Source organism: Ischnura elegans, chromosome 3 (assembly GCF_921293095.1).
Source record: "Ischnura elegans chromosome 3, ioIscEleg1.1, whole genome shotgun sequence".
Taxonomy (NCBI): domain Eukaryota; kingdom Metazoa; phylum Arthropoda; class Insecta; order Odonata; family Coenagrionidae; genus Ischnura; species Ischnura elegans.
Window position 1 is genome coordinate 26,073,668 of NC_060248.1, and position 19,948 is coordinate 26,093,615.

General features: G+C 38.2%; 1 protein-coding gene across 3 annotated transcripts in view; it reads right to left on the reverse strand.

Moving 5' to 3' along the window:
* Positions 1-19,948, reverse strand: part of LOC124155566 (synaptic vesicular amine transporter) — a 204,247-nt gene that overhangs the window by 64,799 nt on the left and 119,500 nt on the right. For all 3 annotated transcript variants that reach the window (XM_046529508.1, XM_046529509.1, XM_046529506.1), the window contains exon 2: positions 13,995-14,195. In XM_046529508.1, the coding sequence (XP_046385464.1) occupies positions 13,995-14,133 (139 nt within the window). In that variant the 5' untranslated portion in view covers positions 14,134-14,195. The remainder of the gene's footprint in view (positions 1-13,994; positions 14,196-19,948) is intronic.

Consider the following 19,948-nt stretch of genomic DNA (forward strand, 5'->3'; position numbering starts at 1 on the left):
AGTGAATGAGTTATCGTGAGCGTTAGTAATTTGGGTATTCACATGGGTTTCCTCTCGAAAAAAGCCTTGCAATCAGTAACAAATCATAAAATTTAAGAAGAGAAAATTCAAGGGATTCCTTTTTTAAATAAAATGTCATTTAAGTAAAGATAAAATTAATTGCCCTAGAACCGCCATAAAATTGAATCAAACCGTCATAAATGCCAGCGAAATTTGTTTTTGAGATGGCGAGTTTCTAACAGCTGAATGAGTTTGAAAAGTACACGAAATCCAACTCTTAATGCAACATATTTTCAAGACTTTGGAACATAATTCTCGTACCAGCATAAAAATAGTCAACTCTGATTCATGAGAGTGCCAAAGTTATTTCAGTAAATTAAATTATATTCTTCGCAAAAAGCGATTCAACTGTTATCATTCTTTTCCTCCATATTCGACGCGATAATTGCGAACATGAATACCTCACAGAGCGAATAGTCTTTGTGAACAGATATAGTGGAATTATTATACTCGGGGAAGAGCAAGAGTAAATTTACTCGACGCTCAACTCCGCACTCAACCTTTTTTTTGCTGGGTATACTTCACAAAAGCCGGCAAACACTAAGAAAAGATTCGAAAACGATAACGTACGTGTGCTCTGCTACTGATCAAGGACCTCTTCCCTGTGAAACAAGGTCGAAAAATGCTGCAACATGGACTGCAAATCGCACGTGTATGAAGAGTGTCAATCAAGCACACAAAACCTTTTTTATTTCCTCCGTTTCGCATCCGCTCCGTTATGGAGAGGGCGAACGTGGATTGAATGCAACGAGAGTCAAAAGCAGAGGGGGAGTCAGTGATAACCCTCGAACAAACGCCATAGATACAAGCCCATCCGTACCTGTCGCTTAAGTGGCCTTTTGTCACAATATCAGCTCCTATTTCTCAAATAGACTTCTATTCGAGGTGTTGTTCATCCTGAGTTCACGTAATTTAATAAAATTTTTTTATGTCCGACGTTTCGATGCTTCTTTTCGACCTGCAGGCCGTGAAAAAGCATCGAAAGCATCACTCTAGAAGTGAGCGATGTCGAGCGAGAACTCTAGGAGTATAAATCTAAAAAAATCATATGAGATAGGTAAACTTTCCTAGTAAAACAATTAAAATGACAAAAGTACTATATTTTAACGCGGAGGGCTGAAAAATAAAGATGCCTGAACTTCACTTATACTGCACTTCAGTAATAGTAATTTTAATTCATCAAAACCTCGAAGAGAGTACTTAAAATGTGTGTCAGTCTAGACGGCTAGATTATCATGATCACATGAAAAAAAAGGCAGAAAATATTTAAAGTAATTTCTTATCATATATTAAAACGAGTAAATTGGCGCTTGAATTCATCAAGCGGGTTGTGATGGGTAAGGAGATATGATGGTGTCACGTGATTCCGAGTATTGTGTCCATAAGTACTTTAAATTTACGAAATTCTTCTATGCGTTCTATGAAAGGGGAAGAAACTAATATGCTCTGTCAAAAATATTTTTTTTGTCTTTAATAGGATTCCATTGGACGGATACGTCATTCTTTAGATTGGTTAAGTTTACCATTGACACATAGTTGGACTAAAGTTTTCAAAATTTCAAGAGAGAAATGATTGTGTGGTTGTTTTTCAACGTTTAAAGTCCATAAGTATTGTGGAAAAAGAAAATAAGACGCAGATTCGATATATATAAAGATATCCCACCTACAAACGTCCTTAATGTAGTATAAAAATACTTATATGAAACCATCCCCAAAATTTCTTTAGTTTCACAGAAGTAGTTTTCAAGATATTCCATAATGCATTATAGCCTTAATGATGGAAACGGTATTTCACATTTTGAAAATTTTGCGATTGAGTTCATTTCGTCGTACCGAGTGTTCGACTGTACTGGCACGTGAATTGAAAAATTCGCAATCGTTTTGATATCACTTATTATCACTGTATAGATGGCGCCACCAACGCAAATCAGCGTAGCACGGCTTTCATAACAGGTCGCGCAAGATTTTTTCATAATCATTACATATTCACGGCAAATTGTCTTCGCCGAATTAACTCAATTTTTGCTTATGGCATTCATTTGTCGTGACGCCTTACGTGAGCTTTATTAGATATCGATTCCCGACTACTTGAATCCCATATAATGTAAAACATTCTTAAATGATGAATTACGTGAGGGTGTAGTCTCCGTAACCCCAAATTTCAGCGTTGGTAAAGAAGTATGCAACAGGCATAACATATAAGCCCTACGTATGCTAGAAAACGCTAGTAAATATTTTAATAGCATGCTATCCGTAATTTCGTGTGGTTAAATAACCACGGGAAAAAGCAACCCTGGTATATAATGGTCAGTATTACCGGTTACTATGATTGAAATTATTCCGCACATTAGGCAATCAATAATGCGGCTGAAATGATTTGATGAAAGAATGGGTAAGGATGCGCCTTGAATATTGAATTTTTCTTATTTCAATGATGCATAATATAGTATGTAATGTTGGAAAGGAGATATATTATCAAAGGGAAATTAAAACTGTTAAAAGCAATCGAATATAAAAAATACATAAATACAGTTAAGCATTTTGAAATGGTATAATGCATGCAAACGTCATTGAAAGTAAAAAAGAAGTCAATTTTTAAACCAAAATAATGAATTGGTTACGCTTACGTGTAGTAGAGTTGGTTTACCAGACATCAACAATCACTTCCAGCCTTAGCAACCACTTTGAAATCCTGAATGAAATCGTACGTAAAAACGATATGAGTTTATCGCCATTTACTTTACATTGAAATTAAATGTCGATATAAAATGATAACTATGGTTGCCATGGAGCCCTTATTATAACGAAACATCAATATTACCGATCAGGTACTACCCTGAAAATATCGGAGAGGTACGGTCAATAGCAAAGGAGAAAATGAGTCCTATCGATATATTTTCATTAGGAATCGTTACCCATCAAAATTATTTGCATCTGTGCATAGAGCTTTTCTATTTTACCAATATATTAAAATTTATATCCCCGTAACTTTGTAAATAAGTCTAAAAAAGGGATCTATCGAATGACACTTGGATCGATAATTACTTCGGCTCTAATCATTCGATCCGCTTGATTTAATTTTAGTCGGATAAAACACATTAGCAGCTTTTATATATGTGACTTTCATATTCATACCTTCATTACCAACAAAGTTATTAGCGAATAAAGCGTAACTAAGGAGGTTAGTATCTATATAACTCGCACTTGAATCGATCGAGCGGAATGGCCATCATTTCAAATATTGACCTTTTTGATAAAAGTATTGCCCTGAAAATTTCATTCATCTAGCTTGAATGGTTGCTAAGATATTCAAGATTGCATGCTCCACAAAAAAATGGCGACAATGATTTTTCGCGTGCAGGATATTTTTCGGAATTTTATTATGAATTAACCAAGAGGGTTACGGAGAAAGTAGCTTAAAACGTTAGGATGCGAAGCACCCTAAACGGTTTTTCCAGAAGATTCCAAATTTTCATATGGCACATGTCTCAACGCCGAAATCCGAGTTTGAAAATTCGCCCTTCACGACAATGTAAAATCGAAATCGTTTATTCCTCGGAATTGTTTCGACATATGAAAATTCCAAGATAGCCAAAAAATCAACTAAAATATCCTACACCTTATATTTCAAGGAATTTGTCGTACAATTATTGCAAGTTGGTCAAAAAAATTCCTTAACTTTTTCCATAAGAAAAGCATAGAAAACGTTCAAAAAATAATAAAAAATACAAAATATCAATTCGTCGCAATGACAACCACACCAAAAAATCGACCAAAAAATCTAGTCTATGTCCATTGAACGTTATGTTCCTCGGACGTTTAAAAGTACGAAATAAAAGCGAAAAAGTTTTAGTCCCATAAGGCTCCCATGTTAATTCAAGTCGATATATCTCAAAAACTAATCGACTTTTTCAAGTTTTCAGAATTTTTCTCCCGATGATTTTTTTTTACTTTTGCGTCCAATAAGCCAAATACCCACGCCTATCACAGTTTGGGCTGCGAATATTGATGAGTCAGTTAGTGGCATATCGATTTGCCATTTTATATGAGCTTAATTTGATAAAATCCATTAATGTTTTACATTCATTGAAATAGCAATATTCCTACCGCACATCAGTCAATAAGTATTTCATATATATTGACATGAGACAGTGGGGTCAGTGGTGCATGATGTGACGTCCAATATTATGGATGCGTAGTCAGTTACCTGGAGGAACTTCAAATGAAAAAGATGTTATATCGGGATCTATGTGATTCCTTGGCAACGGATCTATCCTTGAATTATGGAATACTTCGTAATTCTTAAGATGTAAAACTTTGATCATGCAAATAATAGATGCGTTAATAAGGAAGCATATTGATATCACTACCACATAACCTCTTCGTGCTTACGAAAAATTTAATCCAGGGCAATCACATTATTACGTTTACGTCAATTTTTATTAAGATGTAAAACTTGGATCACACAAATAATGGATACGTTGATAAGGAAACATATTGGTATCACTTTCATTCAGCCTCTTCGTGCTTTCGAGAAATTTGTCCCAGACCAATCATATCACTCGTTTACGTCAGCAATTAACTTAACCGAGGGACAAGATGGAATTCTTAATTTGAAAATAATTGTCAGCATGATTAGCGGTTAATTTATAAAGCACGACAGGAGGAAATTTTTATATATGTTGCGCATATTTAAACTAATAAAAAGCTAAGCTAGGAAATACAAAAACAATTTTTTCCGGAGTGCTGGACACCATGATGATCCACGGAATAAACACTCTCTTTCTCAGTACCACCGCACAAATAGGCCCTTCCACTCGCCCCTTTAAATCCAGGATGGCAATGTGGGGGAGGGAGGATACGGTGTGGGTGCCTCTGAATCGGACATGGGCGCACCAAACGGTCTGCTGGTGACAGGGGACGAGGAAATTTGGTGCGGTGGGATGAGTCGGGAGGGGAACGCGGGACGGGGAGGGGGGAATGGGAAGAGGGGCTGGGCTGGTGGCGTAGGGGTGTGGATGTTAGGGTTCGTTGAGAGGTTGAGGGCCAAGTGGAGAGTAAGGGTGTGTAAGGGGATGTAAATGGGGTGGATGCGCTGTGCACGGACACACTACAGGAATAAATTCGGCACGTGAAATTTCTCGAGCCCATTTAAACGGCAATGGACTCTGTCCAAGTTGAGGAATTATCAACCGTGTACTCCTAACCGCATAATTGAAAGAGAGAGGAATATTTAACATTTAAAAAAAATCTATTTTCTTTATATCGAATTAGGTTCATACAAGACTTACTTGACCTCGTCATGAAGATACCAAGTCTCCTAAGACTATGAAAATTCATTTTGAAATAAGAGAGGAATAACAAGAATATTTTTATGTTTTACTCAGCTCAGAGCTATAACATTCATATGGGAACTACCAAGAATCGATATAAAGTTACCTTGCCTCTTAACCCATTATAACCCAATGATCCTTCTAAGCAACATCAAAAATGTATAAATTATATGCTCTGTTAAGGAAATATCTAAACTACGCATTATTTTGTGGTGTTAATTGTAATGACGAAATATTCAGCTGCCACGATAATTATGATTGATTGTAGCATTCTCAAATTTTCATAATGAAAAATCTTGAAATTTGAATTCTCTCAAAGGTAGCTTTGGGTCAGAAATGGTTAAACAGCATAAAATAATGCACTGCTTGTACGGATTTAATGCAATTTAATTTTGCGACAGCAATTAATAGCATATTCTTCCAATTTGGCACAATATTTTTCAAGAAAACAAATTTTTCTGTCAATCCAAAGGTTATCATGGTAGAGTTATTGATTCGGTGAGAAGATAAGAAAATGCTACCTCACTGTAGCTGTAAAAGTTTTTGAGGAAATTTGATGGTAAATTATTGAAATATCAAAATGAAAATAGCGACCTTTAACCGAAATAGCTCACCTTTAAATAGCTTTGTCTTTAATTTCATTGATTGATAAATTCAAAGAGAAAAACCGGTAATGTCAAAAATACAAATACTAACCCAGATGTAATTTTTTTCCCGATGTAATGCTCTCAATTTAGTCATAATTAAAAATAGCATCAATAAGAATCTCGGAAAAAATAATGGCTCCGGAAGAATATTGCCTTGTACAACAAAATGAACACAAACTGGATTCCCGTTATAACAACTCGGCTTCGGTGACATTAAAAAATGAACTTATTAAAGGAATTGTGCTAAAAGAAATTAATCTGATCTTAAAAGAGAGAACAAGTTACTCCCTGAAGTATACTTCAAAAGAGGCTGCTAAAGAAACAAAATAAATTAAGGAGAAATAACAGCCAACTTTTAAAATAAAATATATAAGCAGTGGATCCGAAGGGCTTAGGAGCGATGGAAAAGATAGAAGTCCACGTAACAATAGACTTAAACCTGTCACTGATTCAAATTCCACGGATAATTGCGAAGTTACTCCTTGAAAACTCCTTGAAACGTAATTACGCAGGCATTCTCATGAAAATAATTAATCTTTAATGGCTGTACGATTAGTACCACGTTGTCGGAGGAAATATCTGTTGCTTTCCCGGAGAATTATGCTGGGAAGACGATGGCCGCATTGGCAATCGAAGTGTTGGAATAAATGAATCAGATCAAAGGGTGGATGACATGAGAAGAGATCACCGTCACATTGAATGGTTTTAACATACAGTAAATAGTTCAACTATTTAAAAAAATTCAATACATCTAAATACAAAGAATACATCCGGAAGCATTTCTTCTACCTTTCAAATATTAGCAACAAAATTAGAGTTTAATCAATTTTAAAAACAAATTGTAGATATAAACGTCTAAGTAAAGATTTATGCTTCATAAAAGCTAAGCACGAGAGAGTTTCGGGAACCTTATACGGGTTCAGACTGACGGCAACCTTCAACAATGCTGACCCAGTTGTCAACGGGAAGGTTATGATCCTCTTTCAGGGAAGCTATAAAATTGGGCACTGCTAAAAAATTAAGGACAATTGGAGCATCTTGGAGAAATAACCAAGGGGATACTGTTGCCTTAAAGGAATAAAATGCTTTCAGCGAGAGGAGGCGAGCTACTAAATTGGTAATCGGAGTGTTAATACGCCATCTCTTCCATCTCTAGGACCATTAACCTCACGTATTAGGTACGTCTTCCTTTGTAGAGTAATCTGGCCGCCTTACTACGATGGCATACGGGTTTTGATGGTTGAATACGCCCATGACTAGGAACATTCCGTCACTGAAAACCCGGAACAATGGATTCGGATGGTTTGCTCAACTGTGACGAAATAGTAATCCGAGAAATAGGACCGCGATTACATCTCAATTTCTTCTCTTAAAAATATGCACTGGGTGTTTAAGTTTCATATAGATAAGCATATACTTTGACATGGATGACAAATTTCACCGGTATGATCCTTTCGGAGAGAACTTATTAAAACCGAGCAGAAAGAAAAAAAAAGAGTCCAATGAGTGTCGGTGAGTGAAATGTATGGAATTTGCGAGATGTGGAATCTATGTACTTGGTACTACCTCACATATTATTTTTTTAACTGATGCAACTAGTAATACTCAAAAATATATGTACGATGCAACTACTTGTGAATGACGGTATATGCCCCATAAACAATTTTAATGCTATCTTAAGCAAAATTTAGAAAAAGGACGAGTTTAATGAATCCACGTGGCTGTAAAAAACAAAAAAAAAAACTGAAAATATATCAACATTCCTTAAACCTATTAATGGACGCAAATAATTCAGATAAAAACCCTCAGAGGAAGCGTAAATGGCTCTTCAATCTTTATTAAAAGTACCAGTACCGCGACCATTAGGCCATAGCGGGTAATTAATAACGGCACACATTCAATGTTTATCATTCAATTGAGTCCAAAAACTGAATGACTGAGCACTGTATAGTTGGCGACTTCCTTTTTGTACGATTCATCCGAAAACGTTGTGCAGCGTGAAAAAATCAATATTTATCAATGAATTTCTTTGAATTTGAATACTTTTTACCCACTATATCTGCCTTTGGTTGACAAACGAACGGCTAGCTAGAACAGCAAACGAAAGAGGAAAAGTGCTTTCAACTCCTTTCTCGACAACGCTCTATTTACTTCGACATGGAAAAACAAATGCAATTAGCGAGGGATCATTACATCCCTGTATATCGTGAAAACACTCCACAGTTCGCACAGCCTCGCATGCGACATAATTTGTTTACAAAATTTGGATGTTAATCCTGCCTCCGTAGTTGCAATTCGTGTATTTTACGAGCGTCGCCAAATCCAGTTTTATTACTACAGGTTACCTATCCTTTAAAGTAGGTTTACAAGGAACAAGTCGCACGAGTTTAACTAATCACATCTACCTAACTCGATTTTCTACAGCCAATTTCCTTCCTCAACTAGGCATCACACATTTTGCATTCATTCTACCCAGGAAAAAGATTCTCTTTCTCCCCTCTCACCGCTTCCACAACATCCTCCCCTCAATTACATCCTTACACTCTCCCCTCATTTCACGCTCTATCTGAAATCTACGCTACAATTACACTATCTGCTTCTATTCTATCTCTTCCCGCAGCTTCTTTTCTCACCTATCATGTCTTGTACTTTCTCGATTATTTTCTCTCCGTTAAGCTTACCTTATCCATTTTCCTTCATTCCCGCATCTCAATCGCTCGAGATTATTCTTTCCTCTTTCCTCAGCGTTCCTGTTTCCACCTTATATAGAGCTGTGCTCCACCTAAGAAAGATAGCAAGCCGTTGTTGAATAATATTAATTTCCCGAGGCGTCCCGGTTTACTGTCTTGCAAGGAAGGCAAGGGATTGAGTGTAAGAAGGAATGGGATATTGGAATGGGAACGAGTTAAGTCGATTTGTAAAATTCAACAGTATTAGATTAAAAAATAAAGCAAAAGAAAACACAACAAACGTACTAGCTCGCAAACTCACACCAGGCAGATTTGCTTCAAAGATCAAATTTCCGTGTAGGCTTCGAGCACGCACCCACGTTTGCAAAGATTTCTCTTACGCAAGTAATCAGACTACTACCAAAAGGAATACTTTCAATGCAATAGAAAAGTCACACGCTTCGTAGATTTGCTACATGGCCATAGAACTTTCACCAATTGATGATAAGATAGCCTTTTCTTCAGGGGCGGATCAAGATCGGTGTTTTGGGAGGGGTCGGTGGATCATAATTTTTTACATTACGCTACTTTCCGTAGAGCCATGATGTTAAGCAATACCTCGCAGTGATAATACGCCTGAAGTCTGATACACATAGATAATTGAATTTTGGATATTTTTTTAGATGAGATACGTAGGAGACAGAAGGAATGGATGGAGTTAGTGCTTAGCGGTGAGGGGATGTTGTAAATGGTGTTAGAGGCTAGAATGTTAGGGAAACGAGGGATGGGAAGGAAAAGAATAGGATTTTTAGATAGACTGAAAGGGATTAAGCCTTACAGTGAATTAAATAAGGCAGTGCTGGAAGGAAAGGGAGGCTTCCAGATCACTTCTTGAACACTCCATGGAAACCTACCTTAATCGGTAGAATACTATAATAATAATAATCAATTATTATAAAAAAACACTTCACCTTCTTTCTCAACCTCTTGATTTATATATCCCTAAAAATATCGAGTATAGGTCGTCAGTTTGAGTGATTAAATAATCATTCTTTGCCAACGCTTCGGAAGTAAATGATTTCATCTTCAGAGCAACACAAAAAGAATCGTAAGAGTAAAAATAATAAAAACATAGAAATAGAATCATTTGATGGTAAATGAGATGTAGTTGTTACACTCTCATATGACACATCGAATTTAGGCCTGAAGATGGAATACATCAAATTTCGAAATTTTGGATTTTTAGTCACCCAAACTGACAATCTGCACTCGATATTTTTCACGGATATAAAAAAAATATTACAACGTTTATATTGGTTAAAATTCATTACCGAGTCTGCTTAAATTTTACAATGCATTTAAAATTTTCCATTGATTTCGGGTGCGAATGTGGCTGCCCCCTTAATCCGCCACTACTTTTCTTTGCCCCACAATCAATCAACGTATCAGCTATTTCCTATTCACAGTTGTCTTCTTAGACTAATCTATATACTCTCGTCGATGCATTTTCTGCAATGTTCGCTTTCGGAGGGGACATTCAAGTTTTACGTTTCCATTCCTTGAAGAGGGAAGGGAGAAAAGAGTTTGCCTACATGTGCTGACAAGTGGGAGGGGGATCGCACAGCATTTTTACATAAGACAGAGAGGCCTTTATGTACAGTGATGAAAGAAGCAGTCAAGTAGAGCGTTTGGTTATTTTCCCGCTCAAAGTAAATCTTTTCTTCACTAAACCGAAGACCAAGACATCAAAAAGCGCTACTCGTTCCGTACAAAATATTAATACAACCGACCGCGATCTTGATATTATTATATCATTATTCAGGTGATGACCTTGACAATGATATAAGAGTGTGGAATTCATCGTCAGTGTTCATAAATATTCAGTTTGGAAATTTCATTGGTGATTTTATTCCCCTATGCCATAGTACCGCAAAGTTAGGCCGTAAATCTGAAATAAAGCTAAATAAACGATTAAAATATTGTATAAAAATTGTATTTTTTTAATATATAAGAAGAAAATATATTTGCAAATCGGCAAATCTTACGTAAAACGAAGGGGAGGGGTTAAAAAAATTATTACATTAGCTTACACGGTTAAAAATTGCCAAACATTTGCTAACCAAATGTATGACTAGAACGCTACCCAAGTCGCTCCCCAAGCCCAGTTGGGCACCGTAAATGCACAATCACTGCTCTCGGACCATGGACGAGGGCCCTTGTTCAGGGGAATGGCCCTGAAGAAGAAACCTCGAGACGAGGGTGGCTGGCTGAGGTGCGAGTGGAGATTGAAAACTTGTGATTGCCTCCTCACATCGATCAGTTCGCAGGGTTCGGAATAGGGGGGGTAGGGGGCAGGATTCGATTAGGGGACGAAAACCCTTCCCCCCCCCCCGTTACTTTTCTGTCGCCTAATTTCCGGGTCTCCCGGAAATATCCCAACTTCCTCTAAACTCCAGCTGCGCCTTTCAATCTTTTACTTAGCCCTCATCATCGCGATCCACGATCCTGCAATTGGCCGCACTTAGTACACTCTACACATTTAGTCCACAAAATCAAGGCAATGCAAAAAATCCCACAGAAAATATTGAAATATTAATCCATTGGTGGATAATACGTGTGTATCTGATATGTCTTCATAAATGTCCTCATCAACTGTGTTTCTCATATGATGAACACAATTCAGAGTTATACACTTTTCGTTAATTATTTATCACCTTAATTGCCATAATTACCCATACTAAGGGTGGACATTCATTTGGGAAATCAAGACTGTGATGAAAGACATAAATTTAGAATTTTCATCGCCATCTGTTGTATGAACCACCATGGGAGAAATTTTAAGAAAGCGTATGGCACACAATTAGCTCGGATTAGTGAAAGGGCTGAAACGTCACAAAGAACTCAATTAAATCGAGCCTTGGACATCCATCCTGGCGTTCCGATTTGGCAGGAGGGGGATTTTTCGGGGGAAGAATCCGTCGCCCGCATCGACCACACCAAAGAGAATCCCGGAACATAGTTTAGAGCTTAGTTTTGGACCTGTGGACCTTGTTGAATAAAAGCTTGCGTATCTTCAAAGAATCCATGCCTGACAACGACAAAAGGAGATGAAGAGAACGTAAAAGCATTGCATATTCCTGAATCGGCATATGTTACACATTTATATTGACATAAATTAGGCGCTTATTATACGCCTCAAAGCGCAAAACTAATCCAATGAAAGGTGATTAAGTGGAATATTCCGCCAAATTAACATTGACGTTTCCCGCGTTTCTCACGAGCGTTCATGAATGGCCGAAAGAGATTCTACAGTTTCAATGCCATACAAATTTGTCTTCATTGAGAAAATAAATTCTCCGGTCCCTTCTCTTATTTTCAAACCATTAACACGCCGATTTCCCTCGAAATTCACCATTTTCTCACCATCTTTCCATGTTTCCAGGCTTATTCAGAAATTTTGTGTTTTATACGGCCAGCAAAAGTAAATCCCCTCACGCCAATCCCTCCATTCACCTACCCTCAAACACCATTCATTTCCATAGTCAAAACTTGGTTAAATATTTTACCGAAGACATATCTTCAAGGAAAATAACTTTTGGTTACAGCCTCACTGTGTGCCATTCCAGAAACATAAGTAAACGATGACTTTTATTTTACAATTAGCATATGCGATTGAAAAGATAATCCATGACCCGATTAAAAGAAAGAGAAGTAAAAATTCAGTTAAAGCAATTTAAATTAACTAAGGTGGTCTCCGGTAGGAAGAAATATTACAGAGTGCAAATGCAACGAGAATGGCTTAGTGTCTTCCACGATTAGGATTAGTTTCTTCCACGATGCGATGGTCTTAGCGACACAATAAGTAGCACTTACAGAATGAAACTTACTAAAAACTTAAATTTAGTGACCCCATCACCTTCCTCGGAAGTAGGGATAAAATAAATATTTTTTCAAGAACAAAACAAAATGTCATTCACTTTGAAGGAATATAATCTTCATTATTCCTAATGAGTCGGAACAAACGAAACGTAATATACTTAGTAAGTTTTATTCTTAATCCACTTTTAAAAGTGTTTTACTCGACCTGGCTCCTGCGAAAATGTTAAGCACCTCGAGTTTAGGATAAAAAAGACACTTAATTTATAATTAAAATATTGTTGCAAATAGCCGGCATTCCATTACTTATGATGTTTCATTATATCACGCATGAAGACTTTCTTTTTTTCACATATTCCCGCCATCAATTTTTATGCAGCTTAACTTCCGATGTTATTGATATGTAAATCATGTTCAATCTTTGGATATATTCATGCATGTTTTATCTAGTGGAGGAGAATACAAGACTTCAATAATTGGTGCTGAAGATGGGTGCTGTAGGCTAAATGGACGGATGGAGTGAGAAACGAGTATAGGTAACGAAGTATAGGAGAGGCAAGTGTACTGTGGAGCATCATACGCCACAGAAGCACATAGTGGATAGGAAATGTCAAAGACGCAGCGAATAAATGATTATTAAAATGGAAGGAAGAATAAATAACAGATTCCTCTCATAAAGGCCAAGAGATATTTGCTTGAGGCTGCTCAAGAAAGGCACAAGGAATAAGATCATCTGAAATATAAAATGATTGATCTCCATGCTAGCAGGATTATTACCCCGCATGCCAAATGGAAGGATGCCGGTTCGAGTCCCGTATTGGTAAGATGCTCCTGTCCAGGGCATGGACGTTTGTGATTGCCCAGTGTTTTTTGATGAAATCCATCACACCGTGAGAATCTCCACGTCATGAAGAGGTTAGCCGAATAATTGATCTCACACCCCGAATCTCGGACGTACCGCACCTCCCATTGACTTGATTGCATTCTATTAGGTAGTATTTTTTCTATGCGTAAACGGTCGCAAGAATTAGTCGATAACAAAATGCTTCTTTGTGTGTTCCTCGCAGTGGCGTCACTGCCCCTCATCTCGGAGCAAGCACGGATTAAGGTCGTTGTTACAGAGGGTTTCTTACTTTACTTGGCGTCTTGGTGACATGAAATACCTCTCAGTAACAATGCGTCTGAAGTCTGATTTGCGAAATTGGCTTTCAGACAATTAGACATTTTTACTGAATCACTTTTAAACACAAATAGAAACTTAACAAATACAATATTTTAAAATTTTCCATAAATTACGGGATGGGCGGCTTTCCCCAGTAATGAATAGTACAGGGAGAGTAAAAATGAAGAATATTTCATGTTTATTCGGAGCGTTTTTTTCCGAGGGATGTGACGTGTGGTGCACTCACCGACGGACGTGAGGAGCATGTTGTCGAGGAGCAGTGCGATGGCCACGATCACGAGCACGAGGCCACGTGACTCGCGGCAGTTTTGCAGCACGACCCCGAACTTGGTTTCCGCGCCGAAGAGGTCGCTCAGGATCTTCATGGTGACCACCGCCCCTCAGCCCCGCCGGCCCTTAGCAGCACGGCGTGCGCACGCCTGCGGGCCTGATGGAAAGAGAGAAAGATAAATAACACCATCAATGCACGTGGAAACAACGATCAGATCGAAAGAATAGAGTGATAATGTATACATCGACCCAGGTGAAATTTAAAACGATGGAAAATAATCCACGTTGTTCCGTCATTCGTGATAATCAGACGCATACAGCGTCATTTGAAGACTTAACAGAGAATTTTTTTCATCGAAGTCTTCTTTAATGTTTATTATAATTAAAATATCCCACCACTTAATGGTAAAAATAATCTAACCAGAATAATTTTAAGCATCTCTCCTTTCTGTCCTACCTCTTAAATGCTTATAAAACCTCTTCAATTCACAATAGGGCTTACTATCCTTCCTTCTATCCATTAAACCTATTCCCTTCTCTCCTCGCTCTCGCTCAACCAACATTGATACTTGGTCATTGGATACATTGGATACTTGAGCTCATTAAATAGCCCATTAGCCATTTTCTATTCGCGACCTCGAGATTCCGAAAATAACTTTTTTACTAATGTTTTCCACTGACCGCTAAATGCACTAGTTTTAAATGCGACATGGTGAAAAATGTTCGTGGAGTACGAACTTGCGATAGGGTTAAAAAATTTTGAACTGACGCATTGAGAGAACCATTAAAAAAAAACCGTGCTTTTCATTGTTGAAAATCCATCAAAATAACCAAGATAGCAGAAAAAAATAATTATCATGAAGATATTTTATTAAAATTAAAAAGAAGAACTTTTAATAATGAATCGCTTTCACAAGGTTACGCCTCAAACAATCAATTTTATGAAGATCTCATCTCATCTTCATAAACTCATATCCCACTGCCCAAAAATTACACCAAAATACATTAAAAATCCGTGAAATTAGGGAGCTCAGAATATACAATCTTGTGTATGGGGCTGCCATTCAATGAAATAAGGCATTAGGTAAGTAAGCTAAATGCGATAGGCAAGTGCCTTATAATTCGACGTACAATTTTTTCTGTTCTCTAACACCCGTATATCTACCCGTCAATACCACCCGGGGACTGCCTCACAGATAAGTCACTCAGCATCCTCGACCTCCTTATCACACTCCCCGCTTATCATTTTCCTTCCCTTCGGCCGACTTTACCCCTCTCCAAAGCCAATACATGGTAAGACCGGGGAATGGGAAGAGTTGCAACATTAATTTCTCCTAGGGTACCACGGTTTCTTGGTGCAAATTTCGACGTTGATATTTTAGGAGGGTGGGTGGTGCTCTTGAAAATTTCTTTCAGGAGATACCAAATTAAGAGTGATAAAATAAATTATTTGATATGACTATAATTAAGCACATAAAAAGATCGCTACTCTTCATTTATAAGTTTTAAAATAAATGCAAAGAATCAAAATACAACTGTGTGATAGATTATCCGACAAAAAATTATGAGACTTCTTCTTATTATTATCATGATTTTCATGCTACTACACATCATGTCATTTTTTATTCAAACGGAATTTTCGCCACATAATAACGTTACGAAAACGGCATTTCTACCGTTTATAGACAAGAATAGACATAAGAGACTGCAATAAATAGCCGCATTTTTGGAAATGCATTAGACTCGCTTTCATGATAAAATCTCCTACAGTTCGATTACAATCCTTTTCTGTCGAAAGAAATAATAGCGTGTATAATCAAAGAATTTTTCTACGTAAAAACGATTTAGACAAGCTTCGTTTGAAAGGAAGGGCTATATGTATACTGAAATCAGAGAATGGTAAGAGTCGCACCAATTATCTTTTTCAAGGATGCTCATCGTCTTCGGTTAATTTTAGGCCCTTGCGGAGTTGATTAAATCGCTTAGGAATTCGTATCCCAAATGGGTTTTACTGGATATTTTTCGAAATCTAGGCAAAAAGTTACAGTTTTCTTTAACAGTCACATGGTATATTTTATCCTTAACATACTTGCACTAATACCTGTCATAGTATTATCCAACCAATAAACGATGTCTCTGATGTTGCATTTCATTCAATCACCCATGGCATACAGATAAGTCACTCCGTCATTCTCAACCTCCTTATCTGCTTCCTGGCTTATCATTCTCCTTCCCTTAACCCGTCACCACCGCGAAATATTGTGACCATGATACGGGAAGAGGCCGCCTCGCCGGGGAGGGATAATCGCCCTCAAACATGATGTCTCCTCGAGGCGATGATGGTGGGAATACGTCTCCGCAAGGTCGTTATCTCAAGCACTGGCGGAAGGAGAGGCTGCCTGGCGTCGGCGCGAGTCATGTATTTTCCCAAACGATTGACGTTGGGGATACATCTTCTTCCCATAGGCATCGTTAAGCGATGATACTTTTCAACCCATCAACGACAGCCTGTTGGGTTTTCCTCGGGTGAACCACATCTCCTCTGCTATTTTCTGCTCCCTGGTTTTCATGGCTTCAAACGATTCTCCCCCGAAGTCCTTCCCATTTGCATCTTTGTATCCGCACCAATTCTATTATCTTATCCAACAACCGTAGCCTCTCACTTCTCCATTCTCCCCGTTAAGAGGACGATTTTTGAGATATAATTTCCCTCCACCTCGGCAGAAGAGGTTCAAATCAGATCTGTGGCGGAAATTTTCAGGTTTACGTGGTCAATTCTTGGGTGTCAAGCGAGCAAATCTCACTTTTATGGGTACAGCATTTCGATCGTTGGAGGAGATGTAAACTAAATTATTCTATACCTAATTTTCTTTCTTGAATCAATAGATTTTCCGGAGTTCCCATCGTTTTTCACTATTTACCCGAGTATTCCATTTCTTTCACTTCTAATATCTTGTGGTTCATTAAAGAATAATATTTCAGAAGTTGATGTTTTACATCCCCTTAGTGATATCTCGACCTTATTTTCACTATAAAATTTGTCGTTGGTTTAATTTCACTACACGATGAAGTCCTCATAAATTCTTACTTATAGCTTTGAAAGAATGGAAATGAAATAGTACGATTTAATTTTTCAGATCAATTTTCGCATGTTCCTATTCTCCTTCATTCGAACTTTTTGCCTTTATTTCCTTCATAATTTCAACTAAATGCACATTCACATTAAAATAAGGGCACGGCGTTTTTACGACAACATTTTGCGAGACGAAAACTGAATTTCTTACCTAACCGAGAAGTACTTTAAAAATAAGCAAGCCGAGAAAATAAAATACTGGTTAAAAGTGAATAATACCATTATCAAATTCTAAAAACGTAACAACCAACCACTCGGTTGGCACATGTTTGTCTCAAGAAATACTCCGGCAAATGGCAAAAATACCCTATCTCTCCTGCGTTATCATAAAGTAATGTACAGAGGAGAAATACCTTTCCATTCGAGCAAGAAGACTGCAGCTGCTTTTCTGCCTACCACTAGTTTTCATCGAGCACCCAGGAAGAATGGGAGCTGGCAGCCTTATAAAAAGCCGTCCCCAGTCGTAAATCCAGAGGCAAGCTCTGCCCTAAACCTTCCCAAAGACCTCCTTGGGGTCGCTCGTCTCCAGACTTGACCCTTCTATCCGCATCCAGAATTTATCCGGATTCCCCATATGGGTGCTCCATATAGCGACGTATCGAAGTCAAGCCGATATATTACCTTTCCTTAAAAAGCCAATATGACGACACGGAAGACAGAATAATGACAAAGAGGGTAGTTTTCTTAAGACAATAGCTACAGTAAGGCGGACGAATGCACACGATAATATTCTATATACACAAAATACGTAGCTAGCTACCTCCCAGATGATTGGAAGGGGTGGAACTTCCCCGAAACGGCAATATCGTATTTTATATGTATGCGCATTACTTAGATATGAGAAAAAGCATCTTAAGAGCATAAGGCAAGCGCACGCATAGTAACGTTGGTAATACGATCTCCTACCATTCCAGTATTTGCGGAGATGGACATCACAGAATAATAGTCCTGAAACATAACATGAAAAACACTTTCGCAAATTTTTAATTTTCCCAATCCTTATGCATTAAGAGTGCCCCCTATAGGCGTTAATGGATAATGAACCCCCACGATAACTAGCATTTTATGTAGGTATTAATGCTCTATCTGGGTTGAAATATGTAAATGTGTACTGCTAGAGGCCTTAAAAGCCTCAGTCTAAATTGTGTCAGACTCAGCAACACTCCATCCGCTAGTTTTTATTCTTTGAGCGTAGTATGCAGAATACAGAGAAAGCGAGCCCAGAATACTTCACGCATCATGTAAATGGATGTATTTTATAAATTTGAAGGCGAAATGATTCAATGCCATTTTAGCGTCTGAGATTTTCACTCCAACCTTAGTTGTAATTTAAGAAATATTTTAAATGTACAGACTTTCATTCATTCAGCAATGTTCATTTTACAATGCCCACCCATTGCTCCTCGGTGGTAGAAATCATAAACTAAAATCCCCCTCCTAATGAGTGGATCTTGTTAATAGAGATATATTTAACATTTTATATATTTAGACATAATATATACTACTAGTCCGTTGATAGAGGGGACTAGTAGTATATTTGGCGCTTCGCCTCATGCCTTACGGTTGTCCATGGTCAATTTTTCACAAATATAATGTGAGAGGGATGGGATAGGAAAGGAAAAAGATGAACTCGCACGAGTCTTCAACAACGGTTAGTTTTCGTTGATTAGTTAAAGTTCGAGTATTCCTCAGCCATGATCCACCCCACCCATCAACTCCCACTACAGTTGACCCATCCCTCGAGCTCTCTAATCCCCATTCCATCTTCTCATAGTCCTCCTCTGGTGACCATCGGCACGGACTCAGCTAGTCTCCACTTTCATGCCCACACGACTGTTACGGTCGGTCGGTCAAGAGAGAGAGAAATATACACACGTATACGAATGGGAGCAGCAGATCCGTACGATGATCGCTCACACGAGGGTTGGGTCTCGGTGGCTTTGACCTTCTCCTCTTCTTCCTCCTGCAGTGTGTCACCCACAGACGCGGGGGCCTGTCACGTAAATTTCTTAGCATCCTTCGGACGGGGGAGACTGGGGAGTGGGGGTGGTCGTGGCAGGGAAAAGGGAGATGATACGGATGAAAGGGGTTCGATAGTGGGGAAAAAGATGGAGCGACCGCCGCGATGGCCGAATCAAAGCCAGGGAATCCTTTGCGCGCTCTATCTCGGACTCTCCCGGCCACAATCCGGAACTCTCCGACCTCTTTCCCCGAAAACGACAAACGCGGGTGGTCGCTTTATATACTGCGTGGATGTGGCCAAACTCGTTCCTCAGAATGGCAACCCGATCTCACTTCTACATCGCCGCACTCGACGACAGACCATTAATTTCAATGCGTATCGATCCGCATCGATCGGGCGTAATAAAATAAAGCCTTTTTCCCCTCCATGCAACCGGAGTGACCCTATAAGTCCGTCGAGGTTTGGAAAAAAACTGAATACGACACTTGAGAATGTTTTTTCTTTTTGAATCAAGCTCATCTATTCGTAAATATCTAATATGGAAGACAATCGAAGGGAAAAATAGTGAATATTTGACAGGGGGATTCTGGCAGGCAAAAATAGAGGTAAAAACATTTTTATCAGAAATTAAATTTTGGGTGTACGCGCAATTGTACATATTTGAGCTGGATGTTAAAGCATGAGTACATATAGTTCAATAAATGTCAGAATAATTATATCAATGGCTTAAATTTTCATTTTATTGATTCCCATACACTTCAATGACTTGCATAATTTGCTTAAAAAAAAGGTTGCTGAACAAAACACATGCGTA